The sequence below is a fragment of the Oncorhynchus masou genome, chromosome 28 (genome assembly GCF_036934945.1).
Source record: "Oncorhynchus masou masou isolate Uvic2021 chromosome 28, UVic_Omas_1.1, whole genome shotgun sequence".
NCBI classification, from domain to species: domain Eukaryota; kingdom Metazoa; phylum Chordata; class Actinopteri; order Salmoniformes; family Salmonidae; genus Oncorhynchus; species Oncorhynchus masou.
Window position 1 is genome coordinate 86,415,747 of NC_088239.1, and position 20,879 is coordinate 86,436,625.

The following is a 20,879-nucleotide window of genomic DNA, read 5'->3' on the forward strand; positions in this document are numbered from 1 at the left end:
TAGCATAGCTCAGTCCAGTGGCTGGAAACACAGCTAGCATTAGTGTAGCATAGCTCAGTCTAGTGGCTGGAAACACAGCTAGCGTTGGTGTAGCATAGCTCAGTCTAGTGGCTGGAAACACAGCTAGCGTTGGTGTAGCATAGCTCAGTCTCGTGGCTGGAAACACAGCTAGCGTTAGTGTAGCATAGCTCAGTCTAGTGGCTGGAAACACAGCTAGCGTTAGTGTAGCATAGCTCAGTCTAGTGGCTGGAAACACAGCTAGCATTAGTGTAGCATAGCTCAGTCTAGTGGCTGGAAACACAGCTAGTGTAGCATAGCTCAGCCTAGTGGCTGGAAACACAACTAGCGTTAGTGTAGCATAGCTTAGTCGAGTGGCTGGAAACACAGCTAGCGTTAGTGTAATCTCCAACCGGCACAGCCGGACTGGCCACCCCTCAGAGCCTGGTTCCTCTCTAGGTTTATAATCTCCACCCGGCATAGCCAGAAGAGGACTGGCCACCCCTCAGAGCCTGGTTCCTCTCTAGGTTTATAATCAACACCCGGCACAGCCAGAAGAGGACTGGCCACCCCTCAGAGCCTGGTTCCCCTCGAGGTTTATAATCTCCCCCCGGCACAGCCAGAAGCGGACTGGCCACCCCTCAGAGCCTGGTTCCTCTCTAGGTTTCTTTCTACAGTTTGGCAAAAAAGTATTTAGTCAGCCACCAATTGTGCAAGTTCTCCCACTTAAAAAGATGAGAGAGGCCTGTAATTTTCACCATAGGTACACTTCAACTATGACAGACAAAATGAGAAAAAAAATCCAGAAAATCATATTGTAGGATTTTTAATGAATTTATTTGCAAATTATGGTGGAAAATAAGTATTTGGTCACTTACAAACAAGCAAGATTTCTGGCTCTCACAGACCTGTAACTTCTTATTTAAGAGGCTCTCCTGTCCTCCACTCGTTACCTGTATTAATGGCACCTGTTTGAACTTGTTATCAGTATAAAAGACACCTGTCCACAACCTCAAACAGTCACACTCCAAACTCCAATATGGCCAAGTCCAAAGAGCTGTCAAAGGACACCAGAAACAAAATTGTAGACATGCACCAGGCTGGGAAGATTGAATCTGCAATAGGTAAGCAGCTTGGTTTGAAGAAATCAACTGTGGGAGCTATTATTAGGAAATGGAAGACATACAAGACCACTGATAATCTCCCTCGATCTGGGGCTCCACGCAAGATCTCACCCCGTGGGGTCAAAATGATCACAAAATGATCACGGTGAGCAAAAATCCCCGAACCATACGGGGGAACCTAGTGAATGACCTGCAGAGAGCTGGGACCAAAGTAACAAAGCCTACCATCAGTAACACATTACGCCGCCAGGGACTCAAATCCTGCAGTGCCAGATGTGTCCCCCTGCTTAAACCAGTACATGTCCAGGCCCGTCTGAAGTTTGCTAGAGAGCATTTGGATGATTCAGAAGAAGATTGGGAGAATGTCATATGTTCAGATGAAACCAAAATATACATTTTTGGTAGAAACTCAACTCGTCGTGTTTGGAGGACAAAGAATGCTGAGTTGCATCCAAAGAACACCATACCTACTGTGAAGCATGGGGGTGGAAACATCATGCTTTGGGGCTGTTTTTCTGCAAAGGGACCAGGACGACTGATCCGTGTAAAGGAAAGAATGAATGGGGCCATATATCGTGAGATTTTGAGTGAAAACCTCCTTCCATCAGCAAGGACATTGAAGATGAAACGTGGCTGGGTCTTTCAGCATGACAAGGATTCCAAACACACTGGCCGGGGAACGAAGGAGTGACTTCGTAAGAAGCATTTCAAGGTCCTGGAGTGGCCTCGCCAGTCTCCAGATCTCAACCCCATAGAAAATCTTTGGAAGGAGTTGAAAGTCCGTGTTGCCCAGCAACAGCCCCAAAACATCACTGCTCTAGAGGAGATCTGCATGGAGGAATGGGCCAAAATACTAGCAACAGTGTGTGAAAACCTTGTGAAGACTTACAGAAAACTTTTGACCTCTGTCATTGCCAACAAAGGGTATATAACAAAGTATTGAGATAAACTTTTGTTATTGACCAAATACTTATTTTCCACCATAATTTGCAAATTAATTAATTAAAAGTCCTACAATGTGCTTTTCTGGATTTTGTTTTCTCATTTTGTCTGTCAGTGGAAGTGTACCTATGATGAAAATTACAGGCCTCTCTCATCTTTTTAAGTGGGAGAACTTGCACAATTGGTGGCTGACTAAATACATTTTTGCCCCACTGTACAGCTGTGTTTCATCTGCACAACAATGAATGCTGACATTGTGTTTCCCGAATGACATCACCAAGAGTTAGAATATATAGTGAAAACAATAGTGGTCCTAAAACAGAACCTTGAGGAACACTGAAACTTACAATTGATTTGTCAGAGGACAAACCATCCACAGAGACGAACTGATATCTCTCAGACAGATCAGATCTAAACCAGGCCAGCACTTGTCCATGTAGACCAATTAGGGTTCCTAACTAGACGTGGGAGGTCCTAACTAGACGTGGGAGGTCCTAACTAGACGTGGGAGGTCCTAACTAGACGTGTTAGGTCCTAACTAGACGTGGTAGGTCCTAACTAGACGTGGTAGGTCCTAACTAGACGTGGTAGGTCCTAACTAGACGTGGTAGGTCCTAACTAGACGTGTTAGGTCCTAACTAGACGTGGTAGGTCCTAACTAGAAGTGGTAGGTCCTAACTTAGACGTGGTAGGTCCTAACTAGACGTGGTAGGTCCTAACTTAGACGTGGTATATCCTAACTAGACGTGGTAGGTCCTAACTAGACGTGGTAGGTCCTAACTAGACGTGGTAGGTCCTAACTTAGACGTGGTAGGTCCTAACTTAGACGTGGTAGGTCCTAACTAGACGTGGTAGGTCGTAACTAGACGTGGTAGGTCCTAACTAGACGTGGTAGGTCCTAACTAGACGTGGTAGGTCCTAACTTAGACGTGGTATATCCTAACTAGACATGGTAGGTCCTAACTAGACGTGGTAGGTCTTAACTAGACGTGGTAGGTCCTAACTAGACGTGGTAGGTCCTAACTAGACGTGGTAGGTCCTAACTAGACGTGGTAGGTCCTAACTAGACGTGGTAGGTCCTAACTTAGACGTGGTATATCCTAACTTAGACGTGGTAGGTCCTAACTAGACGTGGTAGGTCCTAACTAGACGTGGTAGGTCCTAACTAGATGTGGTAGGTCCTAACTAGACGTGGTAGGTCCTAACTAGACGTGTTAGGTCCTAACTAGACGTGTTAGGTCCTAACTAGACGTGGTATATCCTAACTAGACGTGGGAGGTCCTAACTAGACGTGGTAGGTCCTAACTAGAAGTGGTAGGTCCTAACTTAGACGTGGTAGGTCCTAACTAGACGTGGTAGGTCCTAACTAGACGTGGTAGGTCCTAACTTAGACGTGGTATATCCTAACTAGACGTGGTAGGTCCTAACTAGACGTGGTAGGTCCTAACTTAGACGTGGTATATCCTAACTAGACGTGGTATGTCCTAACTAGACGTGGTAGGTCCTAACTAGACGTGGGAGGTCCTAACTAGACGTGGTAGGTCCTAACTAGACGTGGTAGGTCCTAACTAGACGTGGTAGGTCCTAACTAGACGTGGTAGGTCCTAACTAGACGTGTTAGGTCCTAACTAGACGTGTTAGGTCCTAACTAGACGTGTTAGGTCCTAACTAGACGTGGTAGGTCCTAACTAGACGTGGTAGGTCCTAACTAGACGTGGTAGGTCCTAACTAGACGTGGTAGGTCCTAACTTAGACGTGGTATGTCCTAACTAGACGTGGTAGGTCCTAACTTAGACGTGGTATATCCTAACTAGACGTGGTAGGTCCTAACTAGACGTGGGAGGTCCTAACTAGACGTGGTAGGTCCTAACTAGACGTGGTAGGTCCTAACTTAGACGTGGTAGGTCCTAACTTAGACGTGGGAGGTCCTAACTAGACGTGGTAGGTCCTAACTAGACGTGGTAGGTCCTAACTTAGACGTGGTATGTCCTAACTAGACGTGGTAGGTCCTAACTTAGACGTGGTATATCCTAACTAGACGTGGTAGGTCCTAACTAGACGTGGGAGGTCCTAACTAGACGTGGGAGGTCCTAACTAGACGTGGTAGGTCCTAACTTAGACGTGGTAGGTCCTAACTTAGACGTGGGAGGTCCTAACTAGACGTGGTAGGTCCTAACTAGACGTGGTAGGTCCTAACTAGACGTGGTAGGTCCTAACTTAGACGTGGTATATCCTAACTAGACATGGTAGGTCCTAACTAGACCTGGTAGGTCCTAACTAGACGTGGTAGGTCCTAACTAGACGTGGTAGGTCCTAACTAGACGTGGTAGGTCCTAACTTAGACGTGGTAGGTCCTAACTTAGACGTGGTAGGTCCTAACTAGACGTGGTAGGTCCTAACTTAGACGTGGTATATCCTAACTTAGACGTGGTAGGTCCTAACTAGACGTGGTAGGTCCTAACTAGACGTGGTAGGTCCTAACTAGACGTGGTAGGTCCTAACTAGACGTGGTAGGTCCTAACTAGACGTGGTAGGTCCTAACTAGACGTGTTAGGTCCTAACTAGACGTGGTAGGTCCTAACTAGACGTGGTATATCCTAACTAGACGTGGGAGGTCCTAACTAGACGTGGTAGGTCCTAACTAGAAGTGGTAGGTCCTAACTTAGACGTGGTAGGTCCTAACTAGACGTGGTAGGTCCTAACTAGACGTGGTAGGTCCTAACTAGACGTGGTAGGTCCTAACTTAGACGTGGTATATCCTAACTAGACGTGGTAGGTCCTAACTAGACGTGGTAGGTCCTAACTTAGACGTGGTATATCCTAACTAGACGTGGTAGGTCCTAACTAGACGTGGGAGGTCCTAACTAGACGTGGGAGGTCCTAACTAGACGTGGTAGGTCCTAACTAGACGTGTTAGGTCCTAACTAGACGTGGTAGGTCCTAACTAGACGTGGTAGGTCCTAACTAGACGTGGTAGGTCCTAACTAGACGTGGTAGGTCCTAACTAGACGTGTTAGGTCCTAACTAGACGTGGTAGGTCCTAACTAGACGTGGTAGGTCCTAACTAGACGTGGTAGGTCCTAACTAGACGTGGTAGGTCCTAACTTAGACGTGGTATGTCCTAACTAGACTTGGTAGGTCCTAACTTAGACGTGGTATATCCTAACTAGACGTGGTAGGTCCTAACTAGACGTGGGAGGTCCTAACTAGACGTGGTAGGTCCTAACTAGACGTGGTAGGTCCTAACTTAGACGTGGTAGGTCCTAACTTAGACGTGGGAGGTCCTAACTAGACGTGGTAGGTCCTAACTAGACGTGGTAGGTCCTAACTAGACGTGGTAGGTCCTAACTAGACGTGGTAGGTCCTAACTTAGACGTGGTATATCCTAACTAGACATGGTAGGTCCTAACTAGACCTGGTAGGTCCTAACTAGACGTGGTAGGTCCTAACTAGACGTGGTAGGTCCTAACTAGACGTGGTAGGTCCTAACTAGACGTGGTAGGTCCTAACTTAGACGTGGTAGGTCCTAACTTAGACGTGGTAGGTCCTAACTTAGACGTGGTATGTCCTAACTTAGACGTGGTAGGTCCTAACTAGACGTGGTAGGTCCTAACTAGACGTGGTAGGTCCTAACTAGACGTGGTAGGTCCTAACTAGACGTGTTAGGTCCTAACTAGACGTGTTAGGTCCTAACTAGACGTGGTATGTCCTAACTAGACGTGGTAGGTCCTAACTTAGACGTGGTAGGTCCTAACTAGACGTGGTAGGTCCTAACTTAGACGTGGTATATCCTAACTAGACGTGGTAGGTCCTAACTAGACGTGGGAGGTCCTAACTAGACGTGGGAGGTCCTAACCTGACGTGGGAGGTCCTAACTTAGACGTGGTAGGTCCTAACTTAGACGTGGTAGGTCCTAACTAGACGTGGTAGGTCCTAACTAGACGTGGTAGGTCCTAACTAGACGTGGTAGGTCCTAACTTAGACGTGGGAGGTCCTAACTTAGACGTGGTATATCCTAACTAGACGTGGTAGGTCCTAACTAGACGTGGTAGGTCCTAACTAGACGTGGTAGGTCCTAACTAGACGTGGTAGGTCCTAACTAGACGTGGTAGGTCCTAACTAGACGTGGTAGGTCCTAACTTAGACGTGGTATATCCTAACTTAGACGTGGTAGGTCCTAACTAGACGTGGTAGGTCCTAACTAGACGTGGTAGGTCCTAACTAGACGTGGTAGGTCCTAACTAGACGTGTTAGGTCCTAACTAGACGTGGTAGGTCCTAACTAGACGTGTTAGGTCCTAACTAGACGTGTTAGGTCCTAACTAGACGTGGGAGGTCCTAACTAGACGTGGTAGGTCCTAACTTAGACGTGGTAGGTCCTAACTTAGACGTGGTAGGTCCTAACTAGACGTGGTAGGTCCTAACTAGACGTGGTAGGTCCTAACTAGACGTGGTAGGTCCTAACTAGACGTGGTAGGTCCTAACTTAGACGTGGTATGTCCTAACTAGACGTGGTAGGTCCTAACTAGACGTGGTAGGTCCTAACTAGACGTGTTAGGTCCTAACTAGACGTGTTAGGTCCTAACTAGACGTGGGAGGTCCTAACTAGACGTGGTAGGTCCTAACTTAGACGTGGTAGGTCCTAACTTAGACGTGGTAGGTCCTAACTAGACGTGGTAGGTCCTAACTAGACGTGGTAGGTCCTAACTAGACGTGGTAGGTCCTAACTAGACGTGGTAGGTCCTAACTTAGACGTGGTATGTCCTAACTAGACGTGGTAGGTCCTAACTAGACGTGGTAGGTCCTAACTAGACGTGGTAGGTCCTAACTAGACGTTTTAGGTCCTAACTAGACGTGGTAGGTCCTAACTAGACGTGGTAGGTCCTAACTAGACGTGGTAGGTCCTAACTAGACGTGGGAGGTCCTAACTAGACGTGGGAGGTCCTAACTAGACAATAGGCTGTAAAGGCTAGGGGAAAGTTGTGTAATTTAAATTAAAACCAGGGAGGAAAAGGTGAACTTTCTGCTCCTTTGATAAATTAGCGATTTATGTAAAACAAGACATTGGCAGATACAGATTACCAAGACTGTTCTTTCTTTCTGCCTGTCCCCTCCTCTCTCTCCTCTTGTGTTGGCTCACCTGCTCTTTTCTCTTCGCTAATGATGCGAGTGTGTTCAGTCTTTGTGTAAAATGTCCAAGTGTATTCGTTTAACTTTACGAGGTGGTATTGAGGTAATTGTAGTGCTTAACCATCAGAAAGAGAGGTACTGTAAGTCATACACAATAGCTTTAGGACCATACTCATTCACCTGAAATTGTATGAAGTTTTCTTATCGTTTTAACAGAGAAATTGATTTAATCCCATTCCTACATGTTAATCTGTCCCTGTGTTTTGTTCCAGAGAGAAGCTGATCAGACTGCAGCATGAGAACAACATGTTGAAGCTGGCCCAGGAGGGTTCTGATAATGAGAAGATCGCTCTGCTGCAGAGTTTACTGGAGGACGCTAACAGTAGGAAGAACGAACTGGAGACAGAAAACAGGTGCACTACACTATACACACTAAACTACACACTATACACTACACACTACACACTACACACTATACACTACACACTACACACTATACACTATACACTATACACTACACACTATACACTATACACTATACACTACACACTACACACACTATACACTATGCACTATACACTATACACTACACACTATACACTACACACTATACACTACACACTATACACTACACACTATACACTATACACTACACACTACACACACTATACACTATGCACTATACACTACACACTATACACTATACACTATACACTATACACTATACACTACACACTATACACTACACACTATACACTACACACTACACACTATACACTATACACTATACACTATACACTACACACTATACACTATACACTATACACTACACACTACACACACTATACACTATGCACTATACACTATACACTATACACTATACACTATACACTACACACTATACACTACACACTATACACTACACACTATACACACTATACACTACACACTATACACTACACACTATACACTATACACTACACACTACACACTATACACTACACAATATACACACTATACATACTACACTACACACTATACACTATACACTACACACTATACACTACACACTACACTACGCACACTATACACTACACACTATACACTATACACTACACATTACACACTATACACACTATACACACTGTACACACTATACACCTATACACCTATACACTACACACTATACACTACACACTATACATACTATACATACTACACTATACACTATACACTACACTCTACGCACACTACACACGATACACTATACACTACACACTACATACTATACACACTGTACACTACACACTACACACTATACGCCTATACACCTATACACTACACACTACACACTATACACACTATACACTATACACTACACACTATACACTACACACTACACTACACACTATACACTACACACTATACACTACACACTATACACTACACTATACACACTATACACTATACACTATACACTACACACTATACACTACACACTATACACACTATATACACTATACATACTACACTACACACTATACACTATATACTACACACTATACACTACACACTATACACTACACACTATACATACTACACTACACACTATACATACTACACTACACACTATACACCTATACACACTATACACTACACACTATACACTACACACTATACACTATACACTACACACTACACACTATACACTACACTATACACACTATACACACTACACTAAACACTATACACTACACACTATACACTATACACTATACACTACACACTACACACTACACACTATACACTATACACTATACACTACACAATATACACTACACACTATACACTACACACTATACACTATACACTACACTATACACACTATACACACTATACACTATACACTATACACTACACTATACACACTGTACACTATACACTATACACTGTGTGACACACGCCACACAGACACACAATACACACGCCACACAGACACACAATACACACGCCACACAGACACACAATACACACGCCACACAGACACACAATACACAGACACACAATACACAGACACGCACCACACAGACACGCACCACACAGACACACACCACACAGACACACACCACACAGACACACGCTTGTTCTTCTATTCCATTAAAAATCGTATTTTTCCTAAACCGCAAACCCAATCCTAACCTTAATCCTAAACCCCAAACCCAACCTTTGTAGATTGCAGGTCCCCACGCGGATGGAAGAACAAAATCCAATTATCCCTAACCTTAACAATAACCCTAACCTTAACAATAACCATAACCTTAACAATAACCCTAACCTTAACAATAACCCTAACAATAACCCTAACTTTAACAATAACCCTAACCTTAACAATAACCCTAACCTTAACAATAACCTTAACAATAACCTTAACAATAACCCTAACCTTAACAATAACCTTAACAATAACCTTAACCTTAACAATAACCTTAACAATAACCCTAACCTTAACAATAACCCTAACCTTAACAATAACCTTAACAATAACCCTAACTTTAACAATAACCCTAACCTTAACAATAACCCTAACCTTAACAATAACCCTAACCTTAACAATAACCCTAACCTTATCAATAACCCTAACAATAACCCTAACCTTAACAATAACCCTAACCTTAACAATAACCTTAACAATAACCCTAACCTTAACAATAACCCTAACCTTAACAATAACCTTAACAATAACCCTAACAATAACCCTAACCCTAACAATAACCCTAACAATAACCCTAACCCTAACAATAACCCTAACAATAACCCTAACCTTAACAATAACCCTAACAATAACCATAACCTTAACAATAACCTTAACAATAACCCTAACCTTAACAATAACCCTAACCTTAACAATAACCTTAACAATAACCCTAACCTTAACAATAACCCTAACAATAACCCTAACCTTAACAATAACCCTAACCTTAACAATAACCCTAACAATAACCCTAACCTTAACAATAACCCTAACCTTAACAATAACCCTAACAATAACCATAACCTTAACAATAACCCTAACCTTAACAATAACCCTAACCTTAACAATAACCCTAACCTTAACAATAACCCTAACCTTAACAATAACCCTAACCTTAACAATAACCCTAACAATAACCATAACCTTAACAATAACCTTAACAATAACCCTAACCTTAACAATAACCCTAACCTTAACAATAACCCTAACCTAAAACTGAAAACCCTAAGCCTAACCCTAAAACTAACCCTAGATCCTAAACCTAACCCCAACACTAATTCTAACCTTAATCCTAAACCTAATTTTAACCTCAACACTAATTCTAACCTTAACCCTAAACCTACTTCTAACCTTAATCCTAAACCCTAAACCTAATTCTAACCTTAACCCTAAACCCCCTAGAAACAGCATTTGACCTTGTGAGGACTAACACCAGCTGGTCAAATTGTTGTCTTCTGGTTCAAGTGTAGTTAAACAAACAAACAAACTAACATGGTGCCTGTGTGTGTTCCAGACTGGTGAACCAGAGACTGATCGAGGGTCAGAGTCAGGTGGAGGAGCTGCAGAGGAGTCTTCAGGAACAGGGCTCCAAAGCAGACGATGTGAGTACCACTGACCTGATCTCAGATCAGATTAACTCCCTGATCTTACAACTATCAGAGCGCTTATTAAACAAACTGGAAACGACAGAACCCACAACATCCTGTCATGCTATGGGGCTGTTAACTTTAGAACCCCGATGAGGAGGGCTTGTTCTCGTTGTCACGTCGGTTCATTGTCTCGTTCTCTTACCTGGCTTTTTTACCTTTACTGATGCAGCAATATAAAGCAACACGTTACAAATACTAGTCTGTTTCATTGTCCTTATACGTCAGAACAACTCATAAACTGCCTGGATGTGTTGTCATTTCTCACTAACATTCTAACACTGTGCGGTGGTATGTGTTGTTGTGGTGGTGTGTGTTCTGTTTGTTGTCTTACTCATGTTGTAGCGTTGGGAAGTCATTGGTTGGTTGTCCTGCCAGCCTATCCTGTTAGGAGGCTAAAGGTCAGGTCATCTGTATAGCGGCTCCTGTCTCTCTCTCCGCCATGACATCGTCAGGAGGAATGAAATGTTTGTGACGATGTTAAACGTCCGTTGTCTTTCTCTCCTCACTGCATGACTAACCTAGCTGAAATGCTTCGCTCTCTATTTCGGTCTCTCTGTCTCTCCTCTTCTCTGTGTGTCTGTCCTGCATTAAATCTCCTCTGTTTTCTCTTTAATTCTGCCGCCCCACTCAGGCGATTGTAAGTATAGCTTGGAGATCAGTCCTAGTTTAGACGCCTGCCTTCGCTGCTCGCTGACAATGTGTAATAGTTTCATTCTATTATAGTTATATTAAAGATTTTTGGCAGTGATACTCTTTATTTACTTCCCCAGAGTCAGATTTTTATATGTTTTATATAACCTTTATTTAACTAGCCAAGTCAGTTAATTAAGAACCAATCATTTTTTATATAACCTTTATTTAACTTGCCAAGTCAGTTAAAGAACAAATCATTTTTTACAACGACGGCCTGCCCCGGCAAAACCCAAACCCTGACAACGCTGAGCCAGTTGTACGCTGCTCTATGGGACTCCCAATCACGGCCCGGTTGTGGTACAGCCTGGAATTGAACCAGGGTCTGTAGTGACCCCTCTAGCACTGAGTTGCCTTAGACCACGGCACAACTGGGAAGCCCAGATGGACTCGTGGGTACCATTTTATGTCTCTGTGTCCAGTAAGAAGGAAGTTAGAGGTAGTTTTGTGAGCCAACGATAACTAGTGTTAGCGCAATGACTGGAAGTTTATAGGTATCTACTATCATGCCAGCAGATACCCATAGACTTCCAGTCATTGTGCTAATGCTAGTTAGCGATTGCTCTAGTGCTAGTCAGCAACTTCCTTCAAACTGCACTCAGAGACGTGAATGTTATCCAGGAGTTCATCGGACTCTGGGGAAGTAGATAACGGCCCTTTTTAAGAAGTGCCTTTTCAATCTACAGTCCCTGCTGGTGGTCAGGATGTAAATCAACGTGCCTCTAGTCTCTACAGAAGCTTTGTTTCTGAGCTACACTCTTATGTCATACCACATGAGATATCAATCTCAACTGCTTAATCTGTACATTCATGGCCTTTTTTTTTTAGAAATGTAAGGAAAATGCATTATAATGTCCAGGTCTCTTTTTCTTCACAGTAATCAAAACCTGGAAATCAATATGGTCACATCAAATATGTCGCAACATAATTCCAAGCCATCCAATGTGATGAGCTGTAATTTATCTCAATGTGTTTATCTCATTGTGAATCAGAAAAGGGAACATTTACCAACCCATAGGCCTACATGATATCATTACTGCTTTACAATGCCCTCTGATGAAATTACTACAAACAACATTGTTTTATTTATTTTTATTTTAAAGTCCATCATTCTGAAGAAGAAAAATGATGCTCACATGTAAGTAACGTTTTGATCTATTGTGAAATGTTAATTATTATTATTTTTGTTAAATTATGATCGGACGTTTGAACGTTTGGTCAGATCGATTGAAGATGATGCTCGTTTGTGACGCCCTGACCGATTGTGCCGTTTCCTGACTGTTGCTGATGTTGTCTAAAAGGGAGAAGTTACGGGAAGTGAACAGTGAACTGCAGAAGAAGTGTGCTCACATTGATGACTTGGAGCCCAAGTACACCTCTAGTTGTAAGTTATTAATTTATTACTTCTCATTGAACTTGTTCATTTAAAATATATACTAATAATAAACAATAGTAGAGGACCAATAGAACTCTGAACTCTAGTAGAATACCAATAGAACTCTGAACTCTAGTAGAAGACCAATAGAACTCTAGTAGAAGACCAATAGAACTCTAGTAGAAGACCAATAGAACTCTGTAGTAGAAGACCAATAGAACTCTGTAGTAGAAGACCAATAGAACTCTGTAGTAGAAGACCAATAGAACTCTGTAGTAGAAGACCAATAGAACTCTGTAGTAGAAGACCAATAGAACTCTGAACTCTAGTAGAAGACCAATAGAACTCTAGTAGAAGACCAATAGAACTCTGTAGTAGAAGACCAATAGAACTTTAAACTATAGCAACATATACCAGCATACACCACATCATAGATCACATTAAGTGAAAGACGGTTTTAAGAAGTGATTCTTGAGCTCTGACTTAAAGGCATTGAGTTCATTCCAGGGCAAGGGGCCGAGACAGCAGAATGCTCGGTCACCCATTGTTTTTAAGCACGTCTTTAGAGACCCAAAGAGTCTTTGATCATTTGACCAGAGTGACAGTGAAGACTGTTTTGGGCTGAGGAGTTCACTGAGGTATTGGGGACCAGAGGCATTGAGAGTTTGGAAGACTAACAGGAAGTTGATTCTGAATATGGTGGGCAGCCAGTGGAGAGAGGCTCGAAGGGGCGTGATGTGGTTTGACCTCCGGGTTCCTGTGAGGACCCTGGCAGCGCTGTTCTGCACAAGCTGTTGTTGAGTTGCTGGAGATTGTTTGACATCCAGGCCTTGATGTCATCCAGACAGCTGGTGAGGGTGTTAATGGAAGAGAGGAAGTGCAGGGTGGTTTTTATGTAGATCAGTTTGTCGTTAGCGTAGCAGTGGAAGTGGATGCCGTGTTAAATGATTAGGAGACCAAGGGGGAATGTGTAGATTATGAGTAGGATTGGACCCAAGACGGAGCCTTGAGGGTCACCACAGGTAATTGTGGTGGGTTCTGACTTGGCATTTCCTAAAGGCAACTTATTGTGTGCTGTTGGTAAACTGGTGAACCAGTTTGATGACAGTACTGTCGATCCAGGAGGATGCTGTGGTCTGTGTCGGAACTGAGGACGAGGATGTTCGGGAGTCCACTCTCAGTTGACATGAGGAAAAGGTTTACAACTCTGATGTGGGCTGTTTCTGTACTGTGGTTAGGCCTGAAACCGGATTGGACAGTCTCAGAGGTCATTGGAGGTCAAGTTTGACTAGTTGTTTGTTGACTTGTTGATCAGTTCCGTTATAAAATGTCTGAGAGTGGAGGAACATCAGGTTTCAGTAGCAGGTGGACCCGGTGTAACATCAGGTTTCAGTAGCAGGTGGACCCGGTGTAACATCAGGTTTCAGTAGCAGGTGGACCCGGTGTAACATCAGGTTTCAGTAGCAGGTGGACCCGGTGTAACATCAAGTTTCAGTAGCAGGTGGACCCGGTGTAACAGCAGGTTTCAGTAGCAGGTGGACCTAGTGTAACAGCAGGTTTCAGTAGCAGGTGGACCCTGTGGATGATTAGGTTTCAATAGCAGGTGGACCCGGTGTAACATCAAGTTTCAGTAGCAGGTGGACCTGGTGTAACAGCAGGTTTCAGTAGCAGGTGGACCCTGTGGAACAGCATGTTTCAGTAGCAGGTGGACCCTGTGGAACAGCAGGTTTCAGTGGCAGGTGGACCCGGTGTAACATCAGTTTTCAGTAGCAGGTGGACCCTGTGGAACATCAGGTTTCAGTAGCAGGTGGACCCGGTGTAACAGCAGGTTTCAGTAGCAGGTGGACCCTGTGGAACAGCAGGTTTCAGTAGCAGGTGGACCCTGTGGAACAGCAGGTTTCAGTAGCAGGTGGACCCTGTGGAACAGCAGGTTTCAGTAGCAGGTGGACCCGGTGTAACAGCAGGTTTCAGTAGCAGGTGGACCCGGTGTAACATCAGCTTTCAGTAGCAGGTGGACCCTGTGGAACATCAGCTTTCAGTAGCAGGTGGACCCTGTGGAACAGCAGGTTTCAGTAGCAGGTGGATCCGGTGTAACATCAGGTTTCAGTAGCAGGTGGACCTGGTGTAACATCAGGTTTCAGTAGCAGGTGGACCCTGTGTAACATCAGGTTTCAGTGAGGTCAGAAATGACAAGCTCGCCTGTGATGACAAGGTCTAATGTATGATAGTGGGTGAGAACAAATATATAAAAATGTGGATTTTCGCAGATGCTTTTATCCCAAGGTTACTTAGCTGTACGTTCTCAACCCTTTTCCTATCATTTCTATGAACGTTGTGTAACTCTTTGGCATTTTGTTTTCTCTTTCCAGCCCAGAAAGTAGAGGAACTGGAAGAGGCGTTGAAGAAGAAGGATGAAGACATGAAGCAGATGGAGGACAGATATAAGAAGTACCTGGAGAAGGCGAAGAGTGTTATCCGGACACTGGACCCTAAGCAGAACCAGGGCTCGGCACCAGAGGTCCAGACCCTGAAGAACCAGCTGCAGGAGAGGGAGAGGATGCTGCACTCTCTGGAGGTACCAGGGGTTGGGTTAGGGGGTAGGATGGAGGAGGTAGTGGTAGGTTTGGGCATGGGGAGGGGATGGAGGAGAGGTTAGGTTTGGGGAGGGGATGGAGGAGGGGTTAGGATTGGGGAGGGGATGGAGGAGGTGGTTATGGTTTAGGGGTTAGGATGGAGGAGGTAGTGGTAGGTTTGGGCATGGGGAGGGGATGGAGGAGGGATTAGGGGAGGGGATGGGATGGAGGAGGTGGTTAGGGTTAAGATGAAGGAGGGGTTAGGGTTAAGATGGAGGAGGGGTTAGGATGGTGGAGGGGTTAGGGTTGGAGAGTGGATGGAGGAGGGGTTAGGATGGAGGAGGGGTTAAGGTTTGGGAGTGGATGGAGGAGTGGTTAGGATTGAGGAGGGGTTGTGGAGGGGTTAGGGTTTGGGAGTGGGTTGAGGAGGGGTCAGGGTGGAGGAGGGGTTGGGGTTGGGGACTGGATGGAGGAGGGGCTAGGATGGAGGAGGGGTTGGGGAGTGGATGGAGGAAGGGTTAGGATGGAGAAGGGGTTAGGGTTGGGGAGTGGATGGAGGAGGGGTTAGGATGGAGGAGGGGTTAGGATGGAGGAGGGGTTAGGATGGAGGAGGGGTTAGGATGGAGGAGGGGTTAGGATGGAGGAGGGGTTAGGATGGAGGAGGGGTTAGGGTTAGGATGGAGGAGGGGTTAGGGTTAGGATGGAGGAGGGGTTAGGGTTAGGATGGAGGAGGGGTTAGGGTTAAGATGAAGGAGGGGTTAGGGTTAGGATGGAGGAGGGGTTAAGGTTTGGGAGTGGATGGAGGAGGGGTTAAGGATGGAGGAGGGGTTGGGGAGGGGTTAGGATGGAGGAAGGGTTGGGGAGTGGATGGAGGAGGGGTTGGGGAGTGGATGGAGGAGGGGTTAGGATGGAGGAGGGGTTAGGGTTGGGGAGTGGATGGAGGAAGGGTTAGGGTTGGGGAGTGGATGGAGGAGGGGTTAGGATGGAAGAGGGGTTAGGGTTGGGGAGTGGATGGAGGAAGGGTTAGGGTTGGGGAGTGGATGGAGGAGGGGTTAGGGTTAGGATGGAGGAGGGGTTAGGATGGAGGAGGGGTTAGGATGGAGGAGGGGTTAGGATGGAGGAGGGATTAGGGTTAGGGTTAGGATGGAGGAGGGGTTAGGATGGAGGAAGGGTTAGGATGGAGGAGGCGTTAGGGTTAGGATGGAGGAGGGGTTAGGATGGAGGAAGGGTTAAATGGGGAGGGGTTAGGATGGAGGACGGGTTAGGGTTAGGATGGAGGAGGGGTTAGGATGGAGGAAGGGTTAGGATGGAGGAGGGGTTAGGATGGAGGAGAGGAGGGGGTTAGGGTTGGGGAGGGGATGGACGAGGGGTTTGGATGGAGGAGGGATTAGGATGGAGGAGGGGTTAGGGTTAGGATGGAGGAGGGGTTAGGATGGAGGAAGGGTTAGGATGGAGGAGGGATTAGGGTTAGGATGGAGGAGGGGTTTAAATGGGGGAGGGGTTAGGATGGAGGAAGGGTTAGGATGGAGGAGGGGTTAGGGTTAGGATGGAGGAGGGATTAGGGTTAGGATGGAGGAGGGATTAGGATGGGAGGGGTTAGGGTTAGGATGGAGGAGGGGTTAGGATGGAGGAGGGGTTAGGATTGAGGAGGGGTTAAATGGGGGAGGGGTTAGGATGGAGGAGGGATTAGGGTTAGGGCTAGGATGGAGGAGGGGTTAGGATGGAGGAAGGGTTAGGATGGAGGAGGGGAGGGGATGGAGGAGTGGTTAGGATGGAGGAGGGGTTAGGGTTAGGATGGAGGAGGGGCTAGGGTTAGGATGGAGGAGGGATTAGGATGGAGGAGGGGTTAGGATGGAGGAGGGGTTAGGGTTAGGATGGAGGAGGGGTTAGAGTTAGGATGGAGGAGGGGTTAGGGTTAGGATGGAGGAGGGGTTAGGATGGAGGAGGGGTTAAATGAGGGAGGGGTTAGGATGGAGGAGGGATTAGGGTTAGGATGGAGGAGAGGAGGGGGTTAGGGTTGGGGAGGGGATGGAGGAGGGGTTAGGATGGAGGAGTGATTAGGATGGAGGAGGGATTAGGATGAGGGAGGGGTTAGGGTTAGGATGGAGGAGGGGTTAGGATGGAGGAGGGGTTAGGGTGGAGGAGGGGTTAGGATGGAGGAAGGGTTAGGATGGAGGAGGGGTTAGGGAGGGGAGTGGATACTGCACTCTAGAGGTGGTAATACCAACCAGACCAGGGCAAAAAATACTTGTATTTTGTAGTTTATTTGAAAATACCAACTTTCAAATACTCTAGGTAGTCTAATACAGTTTATTTGATTTTCAAATCCACGTCGCAGAAAACCAAATATTACTTGAAGGTATTTTGAATATATGGAAGTTATTTGAAAAAAAACTATTATCTGATGACTATAATATTTGATGAAGAACCAAAAAGGACAACCGCTAGTTGAATAAATCTATAATCATAAGCACGTGGTTTGGCCAATAGCCTAGAATGAAATACATGGGGGACATGGAATCATCTCAACATTAGAGGAGACCACTTTTGCAGCTTCAAAATGACTAACAAATATATTTTCTTACTGACTGAGACATAAGGTAATACAGTAACACTTGACATTTAAGTTTCTATACATGTGTAGTAACTTTGTGATGATTACACAATGATGTCATTGTTACATAGGACTTTGTAAATGTCTTTATAATGACATAATAATGGAGTTATGACATAACTGGAATAGGAAACAGTCACTATTCCTCATACCAAATCTCTCAGCTCATTGCTACGCAATTAAAATGCTGTTCCCAAAGTATTATGTGAAAACATGCTAATAAAATGTACTTCCTGTTTCATCACGCAGGCCCCAGAACAGTTTAATGTTAAGGGTTACTGAGAACGCTAACAGTAACAACATATCGCTATGAAGTGTCATGTTAGTTTGTATTCTGTTCCTTTAAAGATGGTTTAGTGTGTGTTTGAAACAAGAACACCTACTCTCAGACTGTTATAACATCACGCAGGGGTAAACCTACATGAAACTATTACTTTAAAGATGGTATAGTGTGTGTTTGAAACAAGAACACCTACTCTCAGACTGTTATAACATCACGCAGGGGTAAACCTACATGAAACTATTACTTTAAAGATGGTATAGTGTGTGTTTGAAACAAGAACACCTACTCTCAGACTGTTATAACATCACGCAGGGGTAAACCTACACGAAACTATTACTTTAAAGATGGTATAGTGTGTGTTTGAAACAAGAACACCTACTCTCAGACTGTTATCAAAACATCACGCAGGGGTAAACCTACATGAAACACATTATTTAACATAAGTGTTTCTAAATTCCCCTATGGGGAAAATGAATGGAGGAAAAATGTATTGGAACCATTTTTTTTTTTTTTTTTTTTTTTTTTTTTTTTACCTTTATTTAACCAGGCAAGTCAGTTAAGAACACATTCTTATTTTCAATGACGGCCTAGGAACAGTGGGTTAACTGCCTGTTCAGGGGCAGAACGACAGATTTGTACCTTGTCAGCTCGGGGGTTTGAACTCACAACCTTCCGGTTACTAGTCCAACGCTCTAACCACTAGGCTACCCTGCCGCCCCTGGTTGACCGCTAGGTTTTATGGGTATTATGACACCTCCTCTTTGGGGCTCTATGGGAGAGTGTGTGATCTATTCATTATATTTATATCTTCAACAAGCAGTTCCAGATACAGCCCTGTCATTAGTAGTAGACAGCCAATCCATGTAGATACAGCCCTGTCATTAGTAGTAGACAGCCAATCCATGTAGATACAGCCCTGTCATTAGTAGTAGACAGCCAATCCAACATGTAGATACAGCCCTGTCATTAGTAGTAGACAGCCAATCCATGTAGATACAGCCCTGTCATTAGTAGTAGACAGCCAATCCATGTAGATACAGCCCTGTCATTAGTAGTAGACAGCCAATCCAACATGTAGATACAGCCCTGTCATTAGTAGTGGACAGCCAATCCAACATGTAGATACAGCCCTGTCATTAGTAGTAGACAGCCAATCCAACATGTAGATACAGCCCTGTCATTAGTAGTAGACAGCCAATCCATGTAGATACAGCCCTGTCATTAGTAGTAGACAGCCAATCCAACATGTAGATACAGCCCTGTCATTAGTAGTAGACAGCCAATCCATGTAGATACAGCCCTGTCATTAGTAGTAGACAGCCAATCCATGTAGATACAGCCCTGTCATTAGTAGTAGACAGCCAATCCAACATGTAGATACAGCCCTGTCATTAGTAGTAGACAGCCAATCCATGTAGATACAGCCCTGTCATTAGTAGAAGGCTGCCAATCCAATTGTTTCTTAAAAGTAGTCACTTTCTAAGATCTGTGTTCAAATGTTTTTTTTAAACGTTGTCATTTTTTGGGGATCTCTATTCAAACAATTGTATTCACCTCCAAAGTAATGGTTTGTTCCCCCCAGAAATGAGTCACTTTCCATAAGAAATAGTTGAAACTATAATTATCCCAGATCTGATACTGACACTCCATTAACCCTCAGTGTCGCTGTCCTCGACCGGTATACTAACCTACTGTTCCTCTGTTGATCTCCCTCTACAGAAAGACTACGACAAGACCAAGGCTCAGAGAGACCAGGAGGAGAAACTCATAGTGTCTGCCTGGTACAACATGGTGTGTTTTGTCATATTGTACCAGCACTGTATTACATGTTAGTCATCGCACTCTTAACTCTTTCGGGTTGCTGTTTCCTCAATATACATACATGTTTCCTCCCCCTACTGTATTACCTCACGCTGAGCAGCACTCCCCCTACTGTATTACCTCAGCACTCCCCCTACTGTATTACTTCACACTGAGCAGCACTCCCCCTACTGTATTACCTCACGCTGAGCAGCACTCCCCCTACTGTATTACCTCACGCCGAGCAGCACTCCCTCTACTGTATTACCTCACGCTGAGCAGCACTCCCCCTACTGTATTACCTCACGCTGAGCAGCACTCTCCCTACTGTATTACCTCACGCTGAGCAGCACTCTCCCTACTGTATTACCTCACGCTGAGCAGCACTCCCCTACTGTATTACCTCAGCACTCTCCCTACTGTATTACCTCACGCTGAGCAGCACTCCCCCTACTGTATTACCTCACGCTGAGCAGCACTCCCCCTACTGTATTACCTCACGCTGAGCAGCACTCCCCCTACTGTATTACCTCACGCTGAGCTGCACTCCCCCTACTGTATTACCTCACGCTGAGCAGCACTCCCCCTACTGTATTACCTCACGCTGAGCAGCACTCCCCCTACTGTATTACCTCAGCACTCCCCCTACTGTATTACCTCAGCACTCCCCC

At 44.8% G+C, this 20,879-nt stretch overlaps 1 protein-coding gene across 3 annotated transcripts in view; it reads left to right on the forward strand.

The window, feature by feature from the left end:
- LOC135518446 (protein Hook homolog 3-like) overlaps positions 1–20,879 on the forward strand; it is a 94,991-nt gene that overhangs the window by 54,272 nt on the left and 19,840 nt on the right. For all 3 annotated transcript variants that reach the window (XR_010452153.1, XR_010452154.1, XM_064943620.1), the window contains exons 14-19: positions 7,465–7,605; positions 10,738–10,825; positions 12,667–12,701; positions 12,865–12,947; positions 15,308–15,513; positions 20,128–20,199. Coding sequence is in view for 1 of the 3 variants with exons in the window: in XM_064943620.1 (XP_064799692.1) it covers positions 7,465–7,605; positions 10,738–10,825; positions 12,667–12,701; positions 12,865–12,947; positions 15,308–15,513; positions 20,128–20,199 (625 nt within the window). In the remaining 2 variants the exon portion in view is untranslated. The remainder of the gene's footprint in view (positions 1–7,464; positions 7,606–10,737; positions 10,826–12,666; positions 12,702–12,864; positions 12,948–15,307; positions 15,514–20,127; positions 20,200–20,879) is intronic.